This window comes from Cynoglossus semilaevis, chromosome 5 (assembly GCF_000523025.1).
Source record: "Cynoglossus semilaevis isolate Cse_v1.0 chromosome 5, Cse_v1.0, whole genome shotgun sequence".
NCBI classification, from domain to species: Eukaryota; Metazoa; Chordata; class Actinopteri; order Pleuronectiformes; family Cynoglossidae; genus Cynoglossus; species Cynoglossus semilaevis.
Window position 1 is genome coordinate 2,826,094 of NC_024311.1, and position 25,190 is coordinate 2,851,283.

The following is a 25,190-nucleotide window of genomic DNA, read 5'->3' on the forward strand; positions in this document are numbered from 1 at the left end:
AGTTAATTAAACCTTCTAAAAATATATGTTATGAAATATGAATACATAATAATAAATATCTGTCTAAAATTTTATTTTATGAAATATGAATACATATCTAATAAACCTTTACTTCGGTGCATGAAAACAATATAGAAAAATATAGTCTTGTTATTTAAAGTTAATTATGTTTTGATTGTACTGGTCCTACCCACTTGACATCTAATTAGGTTGTATGCGTCCCTTGAACCAAAATGATTGTGACACCCCTGCTATAGTGTTAATATTTCATAGTTAAAGCCACTTTGTACTATGAAAAATACCCTTAAAATCAAAAAGCTTAAAAAGCCTTGCTTTAAACATCGTCTTTTTCCCTAATCTCCCTGCAAATATTAAATGTATATTATGTATGTATTATGTACCTCAAACAATAACTAAAACTAAAATGGACATAGACGTAGAACCCTGACCTTCTGACCTTGGGTGTTTTTGAACAAAGTTATTGATATCAGTCAGGAGTTCAGCCAGTCTTCCACTCAGAAGGTCAGGGTTCTAATCTAGTAGCACTGTGTCCTGGGGACAGGAAGCTTAACCCCAAGTTTCTCATTATACCCCAGACACCTAGAGCCTGGCCCAGGCTTGGATAAATGGATGGGTTTGCGTCAGAAAGGGCATCCAGTTTAAATCCTGTGCTAAATGACACAAGTGGATAATCATCTGTGGTGACCTTTAAAGAAGGTTGCAGCTGAAAGTGATGCCTCTTCAGACAAATATCCTGGGTTGCAACGGCATTGAATACCAACTTACCAAGGGGAGCGTGGGCATTAAAAATTAGCAGTGTTGCTCAAATGTGGTGAAATTCATCTCTCGTGGTTTCATTCAAGGTTACTTTTTTCATTACCTTCCCTGAATAACATCCAAACTGTGGGCCTCGTGTCCATGCCTGTGTTCTTGAACTACTAAAAACTTTGCATACAAAAATTCAAAACTCTAATAATAAAAAAGGGTCTATTGTTTGACAGTTTGCCCTGTCTTTACTCTTTTACTTTACATGAGGTAATACTCATCTCCTCTTACAGTCACAGAGGTTTCTGTTGGATATCAGCAAAGCTTAACTGCTCTTTGATTAAAAGAAATGACCAGGGTTACAGTGACATATGGTAGAAAATCTGTCGTAAGATTAACCGACGCCATCTTACACCAACGGAGAGTTTGAAAAAAAATTAAAGTGTAATTAAGGCTACAGTAATAAGTCTCCTGGCCTTGTCTGACCTCGGGGTGCTTACTTTGCTGTAAAGAATCTAATGACAGTATTCAAAAGTTAATTTGAATATCACGATTCACTGATTTACAATCATGATTGTCTTCATGACCAGTCAATGACAGTTGAGACAACAGTCACTGTAAGTCAGTGTATCAGCTGACGTAAGTGACCCACGTTAATTTAATTTAACTACAGAAGAATAAATAAACTGAGTAAGTACAAACTAAATAGTACAAACTTCAGCACAAAATTCCGCAATCACTGCTAAGCTATTCCAAAAATAGCACAGCTTCATACAGTCTTGTTTTATTTCAAACATGGAAAACCATAATGAGGGCCATGCCTCTATATAGATATACCCTGTGAACAGATACCAATACCAACATCTGTTAATAACATGATAATCATTTAAACTAGCCAGTTTCATCCCCTTAGATCCCCCTACTCCACCCCCCAAATGGTGTCTTTGTGTGACCTCTAGGGGTCGGTGACCCCCTGTTGAAGCCCTATGTTTGAGTGCAAACGCTGTTCTACGTACTTAAACAACCTGTGATAAATCACATGAACTAATTCCTTATATTATGAACCACTGATAAAAAGCATCAAACCAATGGTGATTGTTGTTCTCTACAGAGGTCAGAGGTTTCACTCAAACCTCAGAATTGCTGCACCTAAAGGCATGTCTGACTGATTAGTCTCCCATTAGAATTGTTTTTACACCAAATACAGACACCTATTATTTATTACCCATGTCTGTTTTTTTAAAAAATAAACAAGCATATTATAATTTAAAATTGACCATGTGTTATCATGCGCCTGAATGTGGTTTCCTATACAAGCAATATAAAATGTTTGTTCTTTTCATCCCGAAAGAATACAAAGGGTATGCAGAAGCGAGCAGAACGCAGCGCTGTGACGAGACGTGACAGCAGAGTCCTAATAGATTGTGTGTGACCGTCTCACTCAACACTTCCCCTGAGAACTTCAATCACTCATTTTCCTCCATGTGCTCCCAATCACCACAAACAGATGGCAAAGCATTTAGAACACATGGGGATTAGAAGGTTGATTATAGACTACTGGGAGTTGCTGCTCTGTGGAACAGGGAAAGTTCATTTTAGGCCCAGTTGTTTACATACAAAGTCTACTCTCAGTTTCTAGGCAGCTACTGTAGTTTTTAAATGTGATAGGATACTGTCATACTTAATACAATCTGGCCACTCAGAGGCCAGATCACCTTATTTTGTACAAAATTAAAAATGCTGTCATACTTCATACTTAATAGAATCTGGCCACTCAGAGGCCAGGTCACCTTATTTTGTACAAAATTAAAAATTAAAGATAGCTGCTTCTACTTTGTGGAATTCTTTTTCTTGGACACTTAACTACAAATACGAAGATAGATAAGCTGCTTCTACTTTTTCTTGAACACTTAACTACAAATACGAAGATAGATTACGTATGCAAGTGAATATAACTTAAATGGAAATAGAAGAATCACTTTCAGATTAGTAGTCCACACTATAGTGACGTGAAATACAAAAAGATTTAACTCATTTCACCGATTTCTTTTTCTTTTCTTTTAATTTTTTTTATCCCAATAATACAAATACTGTCCATTCAACAACCTTAATTGTTGTATGGGTTATGTATTTTTACTATTTACACAATGTAACCTAAATAGTTTAATTTTTTACCATTAAATGGAAGATGTCTAGTGAACTTGAACACTGCTCTGTTCTGGTCAGTGGTCATGTGACATAAATGGATCAGTTCAACTTTACATGACTTTTGCAGCACAAAAGCCTGTATGTAGTAAGTTAGCCTAAAAGATGTGGAAGTGACACGTGTTCTTTCATTTATGAATTAGTAGTAATACTTTACGAAAAGTAATCTGAATCGATATTTTGATACTCATGTGAGTATTGATTTATTGATCCCATGGAATCGATACTCCCATCACTACTGCACAGTGAAGGGCTTTTACACTGTGTGCCCTTTCTGATGTAACCCGACCAAAGTGTCAAACTCAAGGTTGAGTTTTTTTAACCTAATGAATTAAAATGTTTTTGTTTTGTTTTTTATTACACAAAGCAATGAACAATGTTTTTAACTTATATCAATCAACAATCAATTGCAGAAACATTTATTAATACGGTATATGGAGTATTTATATCTATACAGTCAACAGGGGAACTTTATTACTGATGTGGCCACCGTGGTGAAAATTTTGACACAGAGAATTACATCTCTGTCTTAAACATATCACTTTAATTTATATTACAATTCTGTCTATTTGATCGAGTCTTACATAATGAATCTACCGTGCCACTTTTTACGTCAGGAATTCAAGGAATGCTGCTGCCGCTCTGTGACAACACGGGCGTGTAAAAAAAGCACAAGAGTGTTTTAAGTCCACACGTTTTGTTCACCTGCCATGAGATGAATCTGTGTTTTGGAGAAACGTTCCCAGAGGGCTCTCATTGGTTAGTACCAGGGACTTATTTGCATACGGTGGGAGTGACCTGTGAGAGCCAGCAGTGGGATGAATGACTGGTTTAAGTCAGACAGCAGACGCGGCTGTGCTCAGCAGAGGTCTGAACTGCACTACACTCAAAATGCATGACTTTCCTAAGCTGTCACTCTGACTGCAGTTAATGAGCAGAGCTGGACATGATCATGTTAAACAGCAGACATCACAGCTCCAGCAGAAGAGGAGGAACATGGGTAAGTTGGTGACAATTTACTCTGCCAACGAATTCAGTTTTCAAGGGTTAGAATATCACAGTGTTGGCCGACGGAAACTAGTAGGCCTTCTCTCTGGTGTTTAGATTCCTTGTAAAATTGACTTGTAAATTTGTTTTGCACAGTGAATTAATATCTCACAGTAAGAGACTGTATCATTTATTTCTCTGTACTGCCCTCAGATTTGGTCTGTTATGGATGTAGGTTAGATATCCTTTGAACTTAAGGAGGGGTTAAAAAATAAAAAAAAATTAACTCTCCAATTGGCTAAATCATTACATTAAATCAAATATAATACCAGCCTTTTAGCCATAATTTTAGTTTTGCTTGTAAATGCCAGTGTTTTCTGCTTCTCATGAATCATGCGTTATCTTTACCTCTCTTTTTCTTCCAGGGATTATGCATCATCCTTCTTTACATAAGCCCACCTTTTTGTTTTGCGAGTTTCAGCCAAGCAAAAGAGCTCATCTATAAAATAAAGGAAGGATTACCGAGAGGAACCTTCATTGGCTCCATTGGAGTGGACTTGGATTTGGATTTTACAGTAAAGCCCCCCTTCTTATTCAGTCTCCCACAAACGAGTATCAGTGACCAGTATGTGAACCTAAATAATACGACCGGGGAGCTTTATACGTCTGCCACGGATATTGACAGGGAGACTCTCTGTCCTGATAACGCTGAGAGATATGGATGTCTCCTCTCTCTGGATGTATTTTTATTGCCTCAGCAGTACTTTCAGCTGATCAAAGTTAAAATCTTCATTGAGGATGTCAATGACAACAGGCCAAAGTTCCCAGTGGATGAGATCACTTTATCTGTTCCTGAAAATACACCCATCAATTCTCGCTACGCAGTGGAACATTCTGCTGTGGATCCCGACCTGGGCCCTAATGGAGTACAGACCTACTGGCTGGTTAATGATTTTGGAGTGTTCACTCTAGACGTAGAAGAAAATGAAGGAGGCGAGCTCACTCCCTTTCTTATAGTGACAGATGCCTTGGACAGAGAGAGACAGGATGAATACATAACAGACATCATTGCAGAGGATGGCGGTTCCCCTCCTTTACTTGGGGCAGCTACGTTCAGAATTATCATCACAGATGTCAACGATAATTGTCCGCAATTTTCAGAAACACACATTAATGTCAGCGTACGTGGAAATAGCAGTAAAGGGTCATATTTGACTCGTCTGCACGCTTTTGATCCCGATCAGGGTGCAAATGCTCAGATCAGCTATGCTTACAGCGAACGAGTGACAAAGGAGACGAGGAGCTGGTTCCACTTGAACCGAACCACAGGGGTGATCACGCTGGCAGGAAAAATAGACTCTGCCTCGACCACATTTTATAAACTCACCGTTCTTGCATTTGGACCTGGCTGTATTCCTGCTCTGGCCACTGTTAGTGTCCATGTCATAAAAGTTGTCAGTGGGCCCCCTGCAGTCATAGCCAGGTATATTGCACCAGAAAAAGATGGAGTGGTAACAATAAAAGAGTCCGAGCCAGCTTTCACACCAATAGCTTTCTTTACTGTCAGGAACATCGCAACGAACCAAAGGGTAGACTGTCTCTTAGAAGGGACGGGTCCCTTCAGGCTTGTCCCCTATCAGCAGTTAAAATATGAATACCTGTTGGAAACAACCGCGCCTTTGGACTATGAAGTAATAGAGGAGTACGATCTTATTGTGGTTGCTGAGAACACTGGAGGGCTAGTCATGAAGACATTTCTGAAAGTGCAGGTATTAGATGAGAACGACAACGCACCAGTTTTCCAGCAGTCTTCAGTGGAGTTGCTCATAGAGGAAAACAACCCACCGAATTCTTTCCTGACCCAGCTCAAAGCCGCAGACCCGGACAGCGGAAGCCGTGGGGAGGTAATCTATCTCCTGGGAGGCGACACTCCTGGGATCTTTGCTATAGATCGTGTGACAGGGGTCCTGAATGTAACCACATCTCTGGACCGTGAGGAGAAGGAGACATACCGGTTTCTTGTGAGAGCAGTGGACCAGGGAACACCTAGGAGGGAGTCGATTGCGACCGTGGTGGTGACGGTGAAAGACCAAAACGATAACAGTCCACGATTCATCGATAAGGACTTCACTTTCTTTGTTCCGGAGAACTTCCCAGGTTATGGTGAGATCGGAGTCATCTCTGTGACGGACGCGGATGCTGGAGAAAACGGATGGGTGGCGCTGTCTATCCTGAACGGCAGTGACATCTTTATGATAGACACTGGGCGAGGGGCACTCAGGACTAAGACACCCCTTGATCGTGAGCAACAAGGAACATACCATTTGTGGATCGAGGCCTCAGATGGTGGGGAACCCCGACTGTCCTGCGTTACCATGGTGACTGTGTTGTTGTTAGATGTTAATGACAACCCACCCATTGTCCTCTTCCCCCAATCCAATCAGTCCTACATGCTTGTACTACCCAACACATTACCCGGCACATCCATCACTGAGGTGTATGCCGTGGATAAAGACACAGGCATGAATGCTGTGATTGCCTACAGTATCATTAAGAGAAAAGGTGGAGAGACTGAATCATTTGACATTGACTCCAATACTGGAAATATCACATTAAAGAGGGGGCTGAATAACAGAGGCCTCTGCAGCCTCCTGGTTAAGGTCAGTGATCATGGTCAGCCAGAGCCACTCTTTTCCACAGTAATGGTTAATTTCTTTGTCAATGAAACAGTGAGCAATGAGAGTTACATCCAGAGTTTGCTGACCAGAGACGCTGACATACAGATAGAGGAGAAACCCTGGTTCATTGGCCAGATGACCGAGGGGCCTGAGAGGTACGAGCTGTTCCCCTGTCAGCCTGTTGTTATTGTTCTCTCCCTGACCTGCTTGGGATTATTCATAATGGTCGTGACTCTGATGTCTTACATTAGCTGTCAGAAGCTCAAGAAGCGCAAGAAGAAACAGATCGAAGTAGAAGTCCCTTTAAAACAGAACAATGACTCCATGCAGGTGGTGAATAGAAAAATCAGGCAGATCTCAAACCTCTGATGTCTGTCTGCCTGCACATCACAGCACAAATCCAGTTTACAAGAATGTTTACACAACTCACTGTAAGAAGTGAAATTCTTATGTGAATTTGTTTGTCACAGACATTTGAATATTTTATTATTAATGTATGCGATTTCAAATACGCCATGAGGCGCTGTAGTTCAAATGGCACACTGTTCTCACCTCTGTTTCACTTCATCAACATCTCTCAATTACCTCCATGGAACATTGACACTGAAACCAAAGTGATTGATTCGTACTGATGTCAAGGTGATAACAGCTTTATTACTGTAGTCCTGGACTCCTTTTAATGCAAGGCCAAGTAAATGTATGAAATTAACACACATTTATATATATATATAAATTAGCACCTAAAACGCAAGAGCATTTTACTTTTATTTATTTAATTTTCGATTTGCAACATTTAGGATGCAGTACATCTTGGGTTTGCATCTTGTCCCAGAATCAGAGTATGAGGAAAAGTGGGCACAAGCCGAGCGGTACAGGAGCACACACACACACATAAAAAGGCATGTTATCAGCCACCGGGTCACCTACATTCAAAGGGCAACACGAGGGTTAAACAGATCCAAATTGTTGAAAGTAAGCAAGTATCCAAGGCTACATTATTTTCGTATCTTACATTATTGCATATCTTATAACTAATGAATAGCTGGCCCTAATGGAGCACAATGTTGATATTGAAACTTAGTTAAAGGGGAAAATGAATTAGATGGCAAGATTAAAGCGTCCTCATTTCTATACAGTCTACTCAGACAAACTTCTGCAGGGAAGGGCAAAGACTTACAGTGGAGTCTTGTAACGATGTTGCTGTGATGTCACCAGGCTTCCGTTGGAGATAATACACTTCATTGTTCAATTTCTCTTAGAACTTGATTGTGATGTTTTTCGTGACAGGGGGACAGTCTCACTTCCTACAAATGTCGTGAAGTGAGAGAAATGTGTACACAGATGACCCTTTGTCATCTTCTGGTGCTTTACTAATAGAAAGTAAGACTCTGGTCTGTTATACAGGGGGTCCTCGGTTTTACGATTCATTAATAAAGTCTTGGTTCATCATTTCAATGTACGGAGTTGGGTACAGGAACTTCTTGCCCTTCATTATGGCTCCCAAGCGTAAGTCAGACTCTTCAGGTGTTTATATGTCCTAGATTATGAGGTTGCCACTGTGTTAGCATATGTGAGTGACATAGGTACTGACATAAATGAAAATCGAGTCGAAGACCCAATGCATCGACACTCAGTGGTCACATGTCCATAGTTTTCATATGCATATGGCACGCATTCATTTACAAGGCAGTTTGTATGGAGAAAATAAATGTAATTTTATAAACACTGAAGGCTGACTTAAGACACAGGCAGTGAATGCCTGTGTTTTAGTTGCTGATTTTTTTTTTTTTTATGTGGGTTTATAGCCAGTCCAACATACCTGCATACTGTATGTAAAAATGATCATATGCAATTGAATGAGATTTAAAATGTTATAAATGTACAAGCACCTTGAGTTTGAAATCAGTTTGATGTCGATACAGTATAAACCCCATGTCAGATTTTTTCTAATGACTCACCGTGTACTTTGTGTCATGCCTTCATGCCTGTTATGTTCGCTACACTTTTAAACCTAATGCCCTTCACTGTGTCACGCAACGTACTGTCTGTGTCAGATAATTGAAAATATCTATTAAAGATTATTTATTTTTATAACACAGTTTTGTATGTGTACTATGTATATAAGTTTAAAGGCAATAATAATTGTCATTCTTAGATTTACTCAGAAATTTAATTACATTCTATTTTTTATTTTTATTTTATGGTTACCAAATAAAGATGAATTACTTAATATAAAACCAATCAAATTGTCACATTCTCCACATGAAAACACATGACTACAAACCTCACCAAGCATTTGTTTGTTGACCTTCTTCTTGTCAAAGTCACTCAGACAAAAAGCCTTTAAGACTAATAATACATCTGTAGGCGAATGTACACTCCCTTGTTTGGATCTTAAGTCCTTATTTAAAAAAAAAGAACCTGTTGGGTCTGTGGCTCTTACAAAACAGGAAACGTGAAAACAATCCTTTGTTGAGACTCACACGCAGCTTCTCCACTTATAATCAGCATTCCAGGGTTGACGCTTGTCACACAGAGCGCGTGAGGAGCTAAAAACAATTTGGTGTGAAGCTTAGCAATCACGACCCTCCAGACCTAACACAACTAGGCTGGAGGGAAAAGGCATAATCACTTATGTGCAGTACAAGCAAAAGAAAGGTAAAAGCACAGTGGAGTATTGTAATAACAGCATTTGACTAAACGTGTCACATTCTATCTGCCTTGTGTCACCGTGGCATACCTCCAGAGGTTCAAAAGGCCACTTAGATTCAGTTGCCTGAAATGAAAAGGCACATAAAATGGTTTAACCCGTTAGAACTGCCATTGCTTCTAGCTGCATGTAAATATATATATATATACATTTTATTCACCAGACTATAAGTCGCAAAAAAAAGTAGCCAAAAAAATGCATGATGAAGAAGAAAAAAACATAAATAAGGCTCCCCAGTATAAGTCAAACCAGCCAGCTAGAGTGCCCTCTAGCTGCAGTCAGTGTGAAAATAAATAACATGTGTAATTTCAGTGGTACTGGAGTAGCAGATACTGGTACACAAGCCTAGAGTGACCTGTAGTGGCAAATCATATTTTGATAATAATTTAATAAAGTTGCACCTGAGTATAAGTTGCAAAAAAGGTGTACTTATAGCTGGGAAAATACAGTATATATATATATATAATAGGGTTTAGTCAGAAAGGGCAGCTGTGAACAGAAGTTCGCAACCGAGTCGAGCAAACACATTCAGTAATTTATCACTTGGATGAATTAGTACTGAGTCAATATCCTGTTGGTTCTCTCCATGTCAACCCACACGAGGGTCAGTTTCTCAGGCATTAGCTGCTGGCAGCCAAGTAATACAGAAAATAATCTGTTTCCCTCGCATTTTTACACTTGACTTTTTCACACCATGCTCACAGTTACAGCGGATGATTAATTGCAAAAACACGGGGGTAGATTTAATTTCACTGTCATCTTTCTTTTTGACTACTCTAACTCTGTTTTAATCCACCAGTGTTCCTCCACACGATGGAAAATGGAACAGCACAACACACTCATAAAAGGCTCAAGACCCATTGTGTTTTAATTCCAGGTCACGTAGTTATAGGTGGCATACTTGTTCCTAAAAAGCCAAAAAATGCACGGAAAACTTTTCTCCCCGTCTCAAATTAAACCAAGCTCTTTGGTTTTCACAGTACTGCTGTCATGAGTAACAGCTCAAACCTGCAAAGTAAAGCTAATATGTTTCATTTCATTTCAACTATATTATAATATAATAATATAGAGATTATTTCCAGATAAATCTTTAAACCTAGCTTTGGGTTTTAGATTTAGATTTAAGTTTCACATGTTCTAAATAAAGGTGAGATGTTGGAAAAGCTGTGTAAAAATCACCAGGTAAATAAAACCTGTGTAGTTTTTTAATACATTGTAGAGACAGCGGGTCAATATTTCATCTTTATATCATGTCATCCAATACGATCGCTTGAAGGACCTTTAACTTCAGCCTGAATTGTTTTTAACCTTGAACGGTGTTATAACTGTCTCGTAAATACATTCAATCCTGTACTGTTTTTTTTTTCCTACTTACTGTGGCTGTACTTAACAGCAGGGAGGGAGGGGGGAGTCAGCCCGGCCCCACAAACTACTCCACAGCTTTTCTACATGACTGATCACCTCAGTAATCCTGCTGACAGTCAGTCAATCGTTCAGGCAGGAAGGAAACAGAAGGTCGAATTGGCAGATATGTGACTCAAATATCTGTCACTTCTTTGGAGTATTCCTGGTCTGAGACCCTGAATCTTTCTCTATCTTTTTGAAGCAACAGAGTAGTCAGGAAGAAAGAGACGGCCCACACACAGTGAGGCATTCAAACACGTGTTTAGAAAGTCCGAGACGTCCTTGTTCCTAACCATGAGCAACTAAAGAAGAGTGGCTGAGCTCCAACAAGCCCCCCAGCCCCCATCCTCTCCCTCGCTGCCTCTGCATGAAGGTGGGGAAGTCTATCTGCAATTCCATTAAATTCTTAATAGTGCAGACAGCAAGTAATTACAATCACCCACAGCCTGATCTCATTTCCACCATGGCTTTATTGTAGCGTCCAGGCCTTGAAATCAAATAAATAAAGACACAATGAGAGGCTCAGGTCGGGTTACACAGATCTCATGAATAGGTGAGGCTACATTTCCCATTATGACATCAAATACGACCCTCCACACACCGCTACATCTCCACCATCCAGCACACACACAGACACACACATAGGTTTTTCATGAGTTTTGAGGTCTTCACATGGACATAACGCATTACTAACTACTGCTGCATACTGCTACATCTTATATAACGACATCTTAAAAATGGGGTCCACAACAAAACAATTTACAGAACAATGTCCCCACAAGGATAGCTATTCGCACATAGACTGCACACATGCACCGTGTTTACCATATCAGTACCATTTTCTCCCCCGAAAGAGCACTTTAATCCAAAGAATCTCCATCCATCCATTTTTGTCTGCTTATCCGTGGGCCACGGGGGCAGCAGTCTCCACGACCGCCACCCAAATCACACTGCGCCGTACCAGCCAACTGCCTTACCCGGGATTCGATCTTGCCCAGGGGGTGAACCCTGGGGTTCCACCTGAAGAATATTTCATTTGCAACTATGTACAACAAAACAGAATCCAATCACATGTTTTGAGTTTGTTGTGATTAATTAAAATAAAAAATAATAAAATAAAAAACATAGAATGCCCAGCTGATCCACAAGAGCTCCATTAAAAGGCTCTGTTTCACTGGGCTGCCTGATTTCTTTTGTAGTGGCCCTGGCTGGGGGGTTCTGGTACCTTATTCTTGACACATCATCTGGGCAGGACATTTTTTGGTCATGTGGTTTAGCACAAATGTGATTGTGATTGTGCGGATTTTGAGTTGACATAGTTACATGTGGTACATTTGAATGGTCAGAATAGATTTTCTTGGTTGTTTTCATCAACGTTTAATGAATAGTTTTAAGTGCACAAGTTCAAAACTGGATTGAATTTGTGAGGTCTGACTGTCTCCCTTCCCCGCTGCTGTCTGCTGTGTAATCAGTGTGATCACACTCACCTGTGTCTCTGTCATTAGTCTCACTGGTGTCACCTGGTGACCTGGGTATATATACCTCTCTCCCTGTGTTTGTGTTTGTGTTGGTTTCCATGTTGTTTTTCTTTTTGCTACCCAGTGAGTTTTGTGATTTTAGACTTTGTAAATGAACTTTCTGCACCTGAAGACTCTCTCCTGAAACTGCATTCAACGTAAATTATCTGATGAATGAAGTTACTTTTGTGAAATGCATACAAACACAAACATGTCTCCTGCCAAATGTGTCAATTCTTACATTCTTCAATCATTACAGTGTCTTCAGTGAGATGATTTTGAACCTTGACATGCCAGAAGAGAGTTTTTCACACATTTACATTAACTGGGACTACCAGGTACTTGCCTTTTGGTATTTGACTAATTTCTTACTCGATGTGAAGGTAGCAATTAGACTTTTGTGAAATGGAATACAGTAGATCCTTGTGTGTCTGGATAGACCTGTTATATCAGGATATTTTAATGATAAGTCTTTAAAGCATTGTTTCCCAAAGGCTGGGTAGTGACCCTCAGATGGGGTTTTTTGGGGTTGTCTTGCATCACGCTTGCCAGGAGTTTACAAATAATGTCTATTGACTTGGGTTGTAAAGGTTTGTGACTGTTAAAATATGGATCCCCAGAAAAAACGTTTGGGAAACACTGCTTTAAAGCACGTATTTCCAGCCACCAAACGACAAATGACAGGTGCATATTGGTTGTGGCTTTTTGTTTTGGAATACTGTTATTATTATTCAATGAACAGGACAATAATAATAATATGTGTTGGGCAAAGATAAAAATATTTTTCAAATGTTATTAAGAAGAAAATGCAATCATTGCAGAAGAACCCCTCTTCTCTCTATACAGTCCCACTGTGTACAGCTACAACACTTAAAAGAAATGGGGTTCTTTTTAACAGCAGTTAAAAAAGTCTCTCTACACAGAAAGATTTAAATTAATTTGTAATAATCACAACTTAAACATTAATGTCAATAAATTATTTTTTAAAACTAAAAGCCATTCGTTAAGATTAACTAAGGGGCATTAACGTTTGCTCTAATAATAACAAGTTACCATCAGAGTCAAGGGTATTAAATAAAAAAAAAAAAAAACATGTTAATTACGGAATGTGTTAACGCAATAATAGTGAGTAAACATACTCACCGCGTTTAAAGAAAATAGAACTGCATGTGAGTGAATGCTTCGACACGCAGAAATGTTCCCTTGACCTGACAAGAATGTATACCCTTACATGACGCAACTGTAATAAATATTTAATATGCGCTTTAGGCAAAGGCCTTGTTTTCACTCAGGACAGCCACTACATGCCCAATCACGTTAGGAAAGCAGCACGTGTTTTTCATGTCTGCATGAAGCATAACTTACAGCCAAGCCAAACGAAGGTTTTATACATATGAACTAGTAAGCTACAGCGCTAAAAACATGGAGTCGTGGTATTTATATCAGCGTAATTAAAGTGAGTGAACAAAGAAGTAAAACAGAAATGGTTTTCCTCAGCCGAAGTATAAGAACAGCTGTTGAACGGTAATGAACGGTCCCAGAAGTTCAAGTGTCGTCGTGAACAGATGCCCTGTATGGTCAGACTCAGAGTCACTGACTGCTTCTAGGACCGAGTTAGAAGAGAGTGGCTCGTTAAAATCATCCACTCAGGCATTTCAGGACCACATACTTACTGCCAAGGAGAGCCAAGTCCTGTGTCTCTTTACCTAATAAGGTAATATGGGGGTAAAAAAAAAAACAAACACCTGTGGTAGTGTTCTGATGTATAAGTGTTATCATCTTTCTGATCTTCCAGCTGTGATTGCCGTCGATCACTGATCCGGGACATTGTAATTGAAGAGGATCAGCATGTTTTATACATGTAGGTAAGGGGTTACGTTCTGCCCCCACAACACATGAGGAAGTTGGGTGCAGTGGCAGTTATAGGTTATTTTTGCCCTACTTATTTATAAATACATTTACCTGTAGTGATGAAAATGGACAAACAACTGCTGAAACTAAGAAGAGGCCGCATACCCGCCTGATTAGAAGTCAAGTGGGCCGGAACTGTTTAATTATAACATTATTACCTATAAATAACAATAAGTTTATGTTTATCTCCTTTTTTGTCATGCAAATAAGTACATATCAAAAGAAATCATATTTAATGGAATATAATTTGCATCAAATGTGCCAGTTTTGGCCCACGAGCCTTATGTTTGACACCCCTGATTTATACAAATTAAGAAAAGAATTTCCATTCACAGACTATAGAGTAGTAGTTAGCAAACCTGCTTTACGTGTCTGCCTTACATGCAGAAGGTCCAGGGTTCGAGCCCCAGAGGAACCACCACATACTTAAATCCTCTTCTCGTAAATCCCTTTGGATAAAAGTGTGTGCTAAATGCATGAATGTAAATGCAGTGTACAAATGGGAACAGGCCGTAACGCCAAGCCAACGCCACAGAACAGGCTGCAGCTTGTCCCTCGGCATCATCAGCAAACTCTGCATCATGCAGACCGACACAGAATTGCACTGTGAATACAAAAGCTGTCCAATCATCATGCATGAATCCGTCTTCATTACACCCCCCCCCCCCCCCACACCTCCCGCCAGCCCTCACTTCCTAACTGGAGGCAATTCATGCGGAGCTTCAACAGTGAAATCAATTGATTTCCATAAAATTGTTGGTTGGGTTTATGCACGCTGTACTTTTTATGATATTTTAGACCAGGGCGTCAAAGAATGAAATAAAAATCACATTTCAGCCTGCGAGCCATCTGATACAGTAGAATTGATGAAGGGGAAAACTTTGATGGGGGTAAGAACCAAAGAATAAAGTCAGTGGGGCCCCCCGGTGTACGTCTGTGAGTTGATGAATTTCTGTTCTAACAGAGAACTGATCAGGTTGACTTGAGTCTTTTTTAATCCAAGCCACACACACTGTAAAAAATGTTGGCTTTATTTATTGCCCAGATGAGTCAGTTTAGTCAGGCATCATTTCTCTGGCAGTGCACCGGGGCAGCAAGGACGGATGATTCGCTTCTGAATGGCTGTCAAATGCTTGGTTGAATTTTTGAGGAAAAATTTTTGGTCAGCTGACATCAGGCTCTCACACAGTTAGAGTACAGCCGTGATGTGATTCCCCACTGTCAGTGCTTTTTATTCGACCCTGCCAACAGAAAGTGGAAAACAGAGAATTTGGAAACCATGGTGATGTGACGACGGACAGAAGAGTCTGAAAGCCAGGATGGTTTTTTTTTTTTCATTTCTCTTCCTGCTTGTCTTGCTTCTGACATGGTTATAACAGGACAAAGGGACAGAAATATTCAGAATGACATTTTAGCAGGACTGGTAGGGGATAGGAACAGGGATAGGGAGTGATTAAGGAAAATGAGATAAAGAAGAGCAGGTGGGGATAAAGATAAGGGTTGTAGATGTAGCTCCGTTGGCCTCAGGTAGTATCCATCTGCCATATGGCAGCAGTTCAGGAGAGACGTCACCATGGTCACTCGTAGTGCATGGAGTACTGTGTGTACCTGAAAGGGTTTGTATGCTTAGCTATATCTACAGGTTGTTTTGTTTGTTTTTTGTTTTATCACAGGACTGACAGCAGTATGCAGGAGTAGCAGTATGCCCTGACCTTTCTTTATAATTTATTGAAAACTTTTCAGTTTTTACTTTTTCTCAGACTTTTAAAACACACACACACACTGTTGTTGAGGTCCAGTCTGGGGTGCAACAAAAACGTGCATACATTTGCTTGTAAATTTGCTTGTAAACTGCAAGAAAACCCGTTCCTGTTCCCTGAAGTTAATAAAAAAAAGTGCAACAACAGTGAAAGTGGATACGACCCTGTAGTAAACGTGCGTCTGCCCTAGTAAATTTTGGAGAAAGTTGCGGGTATCAGTTTCTAGGTTAGTGTGTGTTAAACGACCATATCCTTTACATGATGAATAGATTACTTCAAAAATGTGAAAAAAAGAAAAAAAAAAACACCACTAGTTAGCATTTAAGGATCAACGTTGCCTAAAATAATAGATTATCCTTGTGCTTCTGTGAATGGGGCAACGCATTTTTTTTTCTACCATAGTGCATTATGTAGAAGTTTTAAAATTGGCTTCAAAACATCATTACAATTTTTAGAAGCTCCATCAAACATTCAACATAATGTGATGATTTTTGGTAGTTTTTAAAACACATTGTGGACTCTCTTTGATGATAGTGAATAGATTATAATGTGAGGTCATTCTGGGGTTTTTAGCGTCACTGAATTTAAGTTGACGTTGTGAATTGATACTTGACGTACCTGTTGTATTTCCTGTCTTTTGCTTCAAAAAGAGATTGAACTGTAACAGCCATACAACCATTCATAAAGACAGAATTGGAAAAAAAAGTCTCTCTGATATATAAGCCTCTTAGGGAATAAAAGCCTGATGGTGCTTATCATCTCTTCTGATCGCGACTTTAAAGCTGGATTGTGAATCTCTTTAGCACAGGTTAATCATGGGATTTAAAGGATTTCAGGTAGTTAATAATTTCATCAGCACTAGCTTGATTACATTAGGTTTTCAATGACTCATTCAATACACCTTCAGACGGTATATTAATTTTAATTTAAAAAATCATTCTGCCTCTTAGGTCTTGAGAGTGAACAATAAAACATGATTAGAAATGAGCAAGTCTGAAGAACGGCCAAAATTCTTGCTTAGGACCCTCGTTTGGCTAGAGGCGGCCCTGGTTACCAAAACATAAGCTAACCGCTAAATTAGAAAAATCGTTAAACCATTTCATTTTTTGACCTGACATGTAAAACATCAAATTAGAAACAAACAAAGTTGTAATTCAAGGACCTGGGGATAATAATGAATAAATAGCACTAGAGCAGCGGTGTCAAACATATGGCCCAGGGGCCAAAATCGGCCCACTTAGTAGTTCAGTCTGGCCCGCTTGATAATTTTTTTTTAAAAAAGAAAAATATGCTTCATGTTCAAGATATTTTTTGAAAAATTAAATTTCATTAAATATGAATAAATAATAATACACATCTAATATACTTGTATGTGTTTGCATGAAAACAGGGGAAAAACATGGACTTGTTATTTATAGTTAATTATTATTATGATTACACTGGTGATGATTGTACTGTATATATATATAATGTAAACAAGAAAATAAGAATTGCGAAAATGAGGAAACAGTCGTCCAACAGTCAGAGGGCAAATGTGCCAACATGGGTGTGATGTACGCGTTAGCTAACAGGATAAGAGTAAAACCAGGAAAAATGTCCATAATCTCCAGACATTGTCACAACAGCTGCAGCTCCAGGTGAAGTACAGATGCTGGTGTGCTTTCTTGACCAGGGCTGAGTCGTTGTTGCTCTTGGGTTGTAGTCCTCTGTGAGGTTTTAAGCTGAGGTTTCTGAAGCTGTTTAATGGTACAGCACAGAGGTGGTGGTGGGTCGTAGCTGTCTGCTACATAACAAACAAGATAGGGGCAGCGTTACTGCAACTGAACACAGACAACACCTGACCACTTTACTTTTAGTGTACTGTATGTATGATATCTGCACAATACATCTTTACATTTTATTTCTGCAATAGTCAAAAGGTTGTTTTTTTTTTTAACATTCTACATTCTCTTTTAATTTTGACATTTTTTTTCACAAGGATTCATTAAACTAAAACTGTGTTTAAACTAAAACTGGTCAGCTGGAATTCAGAATGGGTCGCCTGACATATCTAGTTATTTAAAAAGAAAGACATTTGTGGTCATTTTTATGTGTGTGTGTCTGTGCTCTTCCTTCCCAGCTGTCTTGATTCCTGCTCTGATGAGCTGCACACCTGAAGGCGGTTCCTCCTAATCAACAGGGCAATATATAAGCTCCTGCTCCAGAGGGAGTCAGCACTAGAGTGTCTTGTCACGTGGTATGGAGTGAATCATGGTGTGCTGTCTGTCAGAGTGCTTTGCTTTGTTAGTATTGCTTGTGTTTTCCCTCTTGTTAGAAGCTTCAGAATCTTGTTGAGTGGTCACTGCCGGCACCTTTTCTTTTGTGATTGTTACTGGAGATTCACCAATTCACTATTTCTTGTAAATATTGCACTTAATCACTGGGACTGAACATACCTGCTTCTGCGACTTTGTTAGTCTTTGCTCGTCTGTTATTTTATTTTATTTTTTGTCTGATTTTGGGTTGCTGTGCCTTGGTTATTTTTAGATGAGTAACAGAAATTACAGACAAAAATATTTGTTGAACTGTAAATTTTTTTTTTAAATGATTAAAAACACCAGCTGTATTTTTTTCACAAAATATCTAAGCATCTGGATTGACAGCTGCGCTCGTGTGACTGCACAAGTCACAGCTACTAAAATGTTTCTCTGGTGTCGCCAGAAATTTGTGATGTGAAGATGGGCTCACAAGCCAATAGAAGGTTATGAACCACTGCGCTAACACATCGCAGTCATGTCCAGAAGTGAAGACACCCATTAAATTTATTATTATTATTATTATTATAACATTTTAATTTATAAAGAGCCTTTTTTTTTACATCTTACTTTTGACATGCATAAATACATCTAAGAACTGTTGGACAACTTCATCCTTTTTTTTTACTTTTGACATGCATAAATAAATCTAAGAACTGTTGGACAACTTCATCCTCCTTCCGGCACTTAGTACTGTTTCACCAAATAAATGTCCTGGGTAAGTTGCCGTTTCTTAGCTCATTACACTCAACATAAAACATGACTCCGTGTAATGAGAAGAATGCTGGCTCTGACTTTTCAGAACCATTGACCTCTATCTTCGTTGAGAATACCTTTAGGCTGAGCGACAGTTACTGCAGTTACGTCCTCGTGAGCGAATACACGGACTGGTCTTTGATGCACATCTGTGTGTTTTCATGGTGAATTGGACACAGGAAAAAGTTGGCGAAACAAATGTGATTTTCTAGCGTTGAGATCAAAGGGAGACAATAAAGAGGCCGTAAAACAGTCCATATGAGAGAAGATGTCCTTCGCAGGAAGAAACAGATGGCAGTATTTTTTTCTGAGGCCGTAGTTTTGGGCTTCATAACAACAAGTGAGTGAAAAGACTTAATGGATAATTATTCAGTGATGTATCACCCAAACCTAATCCCTTGGATCTTCAAATCTATTCCTTTGAAACGGGACCCCCTTTAGATGACACGTTATGGAATGGGCCAGAATTTGAAAAATGCCATGGTCAGCTGTGTTTCAATAATGGCTTCAGTCAGTCCATATGTCAGCAACACTTTCTTTAACTCTTGTGGATTCGGTTGGACCAGTTTGGGATTTGTCCATTTATCTAAAAGCGTCTTGTGTTGTGGTTTAAACCAGTGGTCCCCAGCCTTTTTTGTACCGGTCGGCTAGTATCAACGTGACTGCAGACCGCTTGTATCACGCCATCGTTGAAGGATCATAACATTTTCAAAATAAAACATCTACATTTTATCACTGTGTCCCACTGCGGCCCGGTACCAAATGACCTACGGACCGGCACTCGTCCTCTGACCTCATGGCATGAATTTCTTCTAAGCAACTGAGTTGCCATGTCTGCAGGCTCCTCAACAAATGGCCACACCCTGCATATAGTTATAGACTGACTCCTTAACTCAGACTTAAGGACCTTAGAACTGCTACGTAGCAGGTTTGCTCCACGGTGTATGTGGCCATAGCAACCAAGTCAGTGTCACGGTCTAGCCTGCTTCGTGAAACCAGAAAGTCCCTCTAATACGTTAACTAATTCTGATTTAGCACTAAGCAGAATGGGCCCAAGATCTCCAATTATCCCTTCGACCTCTTACAAGGTTAACAACGTCATCATGCACCAGGATACATCGAGATTCATTTTGTTCAAAAGAAAAAGAAAAAAAAAACAGCAGCTAAGAAAGTCGGAAAAAAACAGCAGCTAAGATAGTTGGGGATCATTGAAGGCTTTAGGTTTAATCCCGAGGAGTATTTTGTTTCAAAGGCCAAGGGCAAGACAAAATCACCTCAACACTGTGGACCCCTCAAACCCTCCTCCTCCCCCCACCACCTCTTCCTCATGTACATCCATTAGTTACCAGTGGACAGGCTCCATAAATGTGACTGAAAGTCCCCTTTATTCCATGTTTGTTTTGCAGCGTAGCCTCGTGTGTGGTATTGTTGAAGATCAATACCCACCTGCTGAGTGATCGTTCAACATCAGCCCATACTGTCTTCTGTCATAGTAACTGGCCACATTTGACCATTATAGCTGTGTTATGGGCAACACAAGAGCTGCTGGGCACCCCGTAATGGCAGTATGTACAGTATAAGGAATGACCTGTGTAGGTCAAGGTCTGGTGCACACAGCCATTAGCACTGACAAGGAGCACACAGTGTGCTCATTAGAGTTCAGGTCGTAATGATGGAACACAAGTTTGGTGGACGTCTGTTCTCAGCATTTGAACTAGATAATCATCGTCTCGCGACGATTTCAGTAAATGGGGTTTTATGACTTTCAGGTACACAATGGTATGCTGCACAGATCGGTGACTACCACCAAGAAGATCATTAGGTCTTCCATCTGTTGAAGACGTTGCCCTCAATCTGTTAAAGAGGTCAAATCTTCAAAGACCCCGCCCACTGCCGGCATGGACTCTGTTCATTCCCTAGACTCTTCATAAAAAAAAAAATAGAGTGGGTTGTTTTTTTTATGTTTTTCTAGGTTAGGCCAAAATTTAGATTTTTGGGACCATTTGGATCATAAGCATGGAACCTTGCGGGTTAGCGTTAACTGTTTTGTCTACTTACAAAATATACAGTACATATAACAATGTTCACTATTTGTCATGTAAATCCCTACCTAATGTTACACTTCACAGATATAACATTTTTTTACCCATGAGGAAAGTTACCGTCACTGAACTGTAAAATTGATCTTCTTTTACCTCCTCGTTGGTTTAGATTTCACATAGTTTGAAGAAAGAGAGCCGCAAGACGGAAATGAGTGTAAAACAGAGCAATGACAAAGGTGATAAATCAGTCTGAATGTCTTTTTATGGTTTAACAATGTTGGATAAAGCACTACAAGGAGTTACATACATTTAAACATTTAGTCCCAACCAATGAAGTTGGATTTGGGTTCACTGCCAGGTCAGTGTTGTGATATTTCTTTTATTTGTTTTTTTATTAAACGTTTTAATTTGGTTTGTGGTAACAGGTCTAACCAAAAAAATTATATACATATGTATATATAATATGCTATATATATATAGTTTTAATTTGGTTAGTGGTAACAGGTCTAACCAAAAGAAATTATATACATATGTGTATATATAATATGCTATATATATATATATATATACTGTATAAAGAAAGTCTAATTATACACTCCTGATCCAAAAATTGCAAGAATTTGCATTTTGGATCTTAAGAAGGTTCTAAGAGCTTTGAAACGCAAAACGAAGCAATGTGAGCTGGCAATTTACTGAAAACAAAAACTTGTTTGCTGCTTATCAGCTGATCAAAAGATCACAGTCTCAAGCCAAAATGTGTGCACAAATTTGGATTCCTTGTCATTTCCTGTCAAGAAATCACACTGTCAAGATCCATCTATATATGTGTATGTGTGTGTATATATATATATATATATATATATATATATATATATATATATATGAAGATTGGATTATGCAGTATTTTTCAAGGCTTTTTGTGCCTGTGCCATTTAGTGGAGCACGCTGATGTTAGGGGTCAGGGGTCATCCTTGGCAATTGAAAACATTCCAGTGTTAATTTTTCACACACCATACATCTGGTAGGAAAAGGCTGTGGTAGGAAACCCCTCTTTCATGTTTCCTCTACGTGGTGAAACCTTCAGACACACTTTCTTTTTTTTTTTTTTTTTGTCAGATCTAAAGGTTTCTCATAGGCCAGTGCGATGATAAATCAGTACATAATATAATTTATGTCCCACAATCGTGTCCATATTTGCCCTTGGACACAGAGGACAGCAACTGTTCAAAAGCAATACTTTTAAATAATTAACTACCGAATGGATCTGCTTTACGCCTCAGGTTATTCACCTGTCAGTCTGACGGTCCGACAGATTGGCAGGTCTTGGCTTATCAACGCGAATCTGCTTGTAACAGCGGCCGCCATGTGTTTTTGGCTTATTCATGGTTTGGCACATCGTGTATTCAGGGTTACACGTTGTGTAGCCCTGACCCAGATTCCTACATTTCACTGCTGCAGAATCTAAACCTCAAACCCACAGAGCATGTGTTTTAGATTGGTATCAAGAAAGAACCAGGTCAGTTCACTGTGGGCATAGCAAAAAAAACAAATACATTTAAAGAACTCAATCAGTCCATCATCACATTTTGAACTTTTTTTTTTTTTTGTAAATTAAATGACATTCTCACGGCGGGATGTGTTTGGTGCAAACAGGTTGCACATTTTCCTTGTTTGCACGTGGCTCAAATACACACATAATACATTTTCAGCTGTCGTCCAGTTGACATTCGAACATGACTCAATGGACCAGACAGTTATGGATCACTTCCTGTAATAGTCTTCACCGTGGTCCTGTGGTTATTTTGGCACAAGTCATATCCAGCAGCACATCCTGCTGACAACCTACTGCATGCTGCTACCATCAGTCATGACAGAAGACCACAGATCATAGAGGTGAAAGAATGCACAACATAAGTAAGTGGAGTCATTAGTAAAGCTTTAGTGAAGAGCTCTTTGTCTTCAGCCATCAAATCGAGCCTGAGGTGCAACAGGTTTGCTGATGATATGCAAAAAGATGAACGTGTCTTTTCTCATGCTCTGGTTGTTTTTCCTGTACGTGAAAGTGCTAGACTTTGCAAAACAAATGAGACAGTGAACACACATTTTGCATGCTAGTGGTGTGGATACTACATACTGAAGTAGACAGCGGTTGGACTTTGTATTCTTTGATTCGCATGCAAACAACAATCATGTGCCTGTGTACACGCAACAAACTGATGAAGGGATACTGGTGTCTGTTCAACACACCACAGCTGTGAATGCAGGCTTTGGAAAAAAAGCAACAGTATAGGTCACTGTGAAATAGTGTTGTTGCCAAATTTAGTCAAGTTATTGATGTATCTCTGAAATACATGGAATCAAATTTAAAAGATATGCCGCAATAACATTTTTAAGTTTTTTAAATTGTTGTTTCCCAAAGACTGAGTCGCGACCCTCAGGTGGGTCGCAAGATTTCTTTATTTTTGGGTCGTCTCGCATCATGTTTCCCTGGAGTTTACGAATATTGTCTATTGACTTGGGTCGCAAAGGTTTGAAACTTTTAAAATATGGGTTCCTAGAAAAATAGTTTGGAAAATCCTGATTTAAATCAAAAAGCTTACTATAAGAATAAAAAAAAAATTACTGCCTTGTATCAATGTACCATAGTGACATCTCTGTGGTTCAAATGTAGGTTTTTATTTTTAATTCACCTACTTTTTATTTAACTATTTTTCATTATATGTATTTTGTTTTACAGGTTTATTCCTTTATTTTTTTTATTTCCTATTTTTAAAACCACATTTACGTACAATATGTCCTCTAAAACCATTATTTAGTATAAAACAATAATTATTCATTTATTTTTTTTATTTCCTCTTTTTAAAACCACATTTACGTACAGTATGTCCTCTAAAACCAAACATATACTATATATTATTTAGTATAAAACAATAATTATTCATTAAACTGTTCTATCATGAATTGATTTATTCAAAAAGGGACATATATTTCTGTTTAATCACATTTATATTTCATGTTGTTTTTTGAGCATTTCTTGCTCCTAATTTATTACTATTTTATCATAATTTGAAAACATTTACTGGATTCCCTCCTAATGTATATTTGACTTGCAAATTGAAAAAAGAATCAAGTCATTCATCATGTCTTAACTCGGGTCAAGTCCTGAGTCTTTTTAACGTCCAAGCCCATATCAAGTCTCACGCCTTTCACTTTTCGTCAAATCGAGTCACAAGTCATCAACACAAGTCGAAGTGAAGTCCAAATCTCAGTGACACGATCTTTAGTTTTTAAGCCCATCCATAGAAGCTGTCCCCGAGGAGAAAGAACAGACCCAGCCGCCTGTCCAACTTGTAGAGAAAGTCATGGCCATTAGTGACTCTATTCACGGTCTGTGACCAGGATTTATTAGAAAAGAAATGTCTGTGCTTCTTCAGACGATTGTCGTTGACAGAGGCCATCCGGTTCTCTGCAGAAAGAAGTACACATAAAAACTTGTACACGGTAGTGAATATGCACTGTTTTTTTTTTCCACAGTGTAAGGTAACCTCCAACAGCTGACAGCTGTGTGCATTTAAAGAATAACTTTTTATAATAACAATTAACAATTATAATAACACGCAAAACAGTTCACACCTCGAAAAACACAAACAAAAAAGTCTGCCAGTGATATTTACTACACTTTACTATCAGCTGTTGTTCTGAGTTTTTCCCGTGGGTATTCTTTTACTCCTTCAGGCCAAAATAAATACTCAGCAAATAAGATTAACAAAAGAAAAAAAAATGTGTGTATTTTTGCATTGAAACCTTTTGTTTTCGTGTCTCATAGGAATGAGAAGTTCCTGTCTTTACTGTGTGAGAGTTGTACAACAATAAACCCTTATTTTGTGTCAGAGTTTATGCAGTAAACAGAATGAGCCAAACAGGTTGACGTTTGCATTTTGCATCAGGGTAGAGTAGGGAAAAATACAGGCCAAAAAGAGGTCAATGAGTTTTTTTTTTTGTTTTGTTTTTGTGCAGCTCTTTGATGACAGGTCAGAATGTTTCAGAACGTTACCAATAGCTCTTTGATGACCGGTCAGAATGTTTCAGAACGTTACCAATGCAAAGAAGCAACGGAATAACCTGTAGTATAGCATCCTATACGCCCTTACGAACCTTAAG

The 25,190-nt window shown here is 39.0% G+C and overlaps 1 protein-coding gene across 1 annotated transcript; it reads left to right on the forward strand.

The window, feature by feature from the left end:
- Positions 1 to 3,580: 3,580 nt before the first annotated feature.
- Positions 3,581 to 8,729, forward strand: pcdh20 (protocadherin 20). The gene is made up of 2 exons (XM_008309927.3): positions 3,581 to 3,970; positions 4,383 to 8,729. Exons 1-2 carry the CDS (start codon positions 3,917 to 3,919, stop codon positions 7,002 to 7,004), a joined length of 2,676 nt encoding a protein of 891 aa, XP_008308149.2. The 5' UTR covers positions 3,581 to 3,916; the 3' UTR covers positions 7,005 to 8,729.
- The last annotated feature ends 16,461 nt before the right edge of the window (positions 8,730 to 25,190 follow it).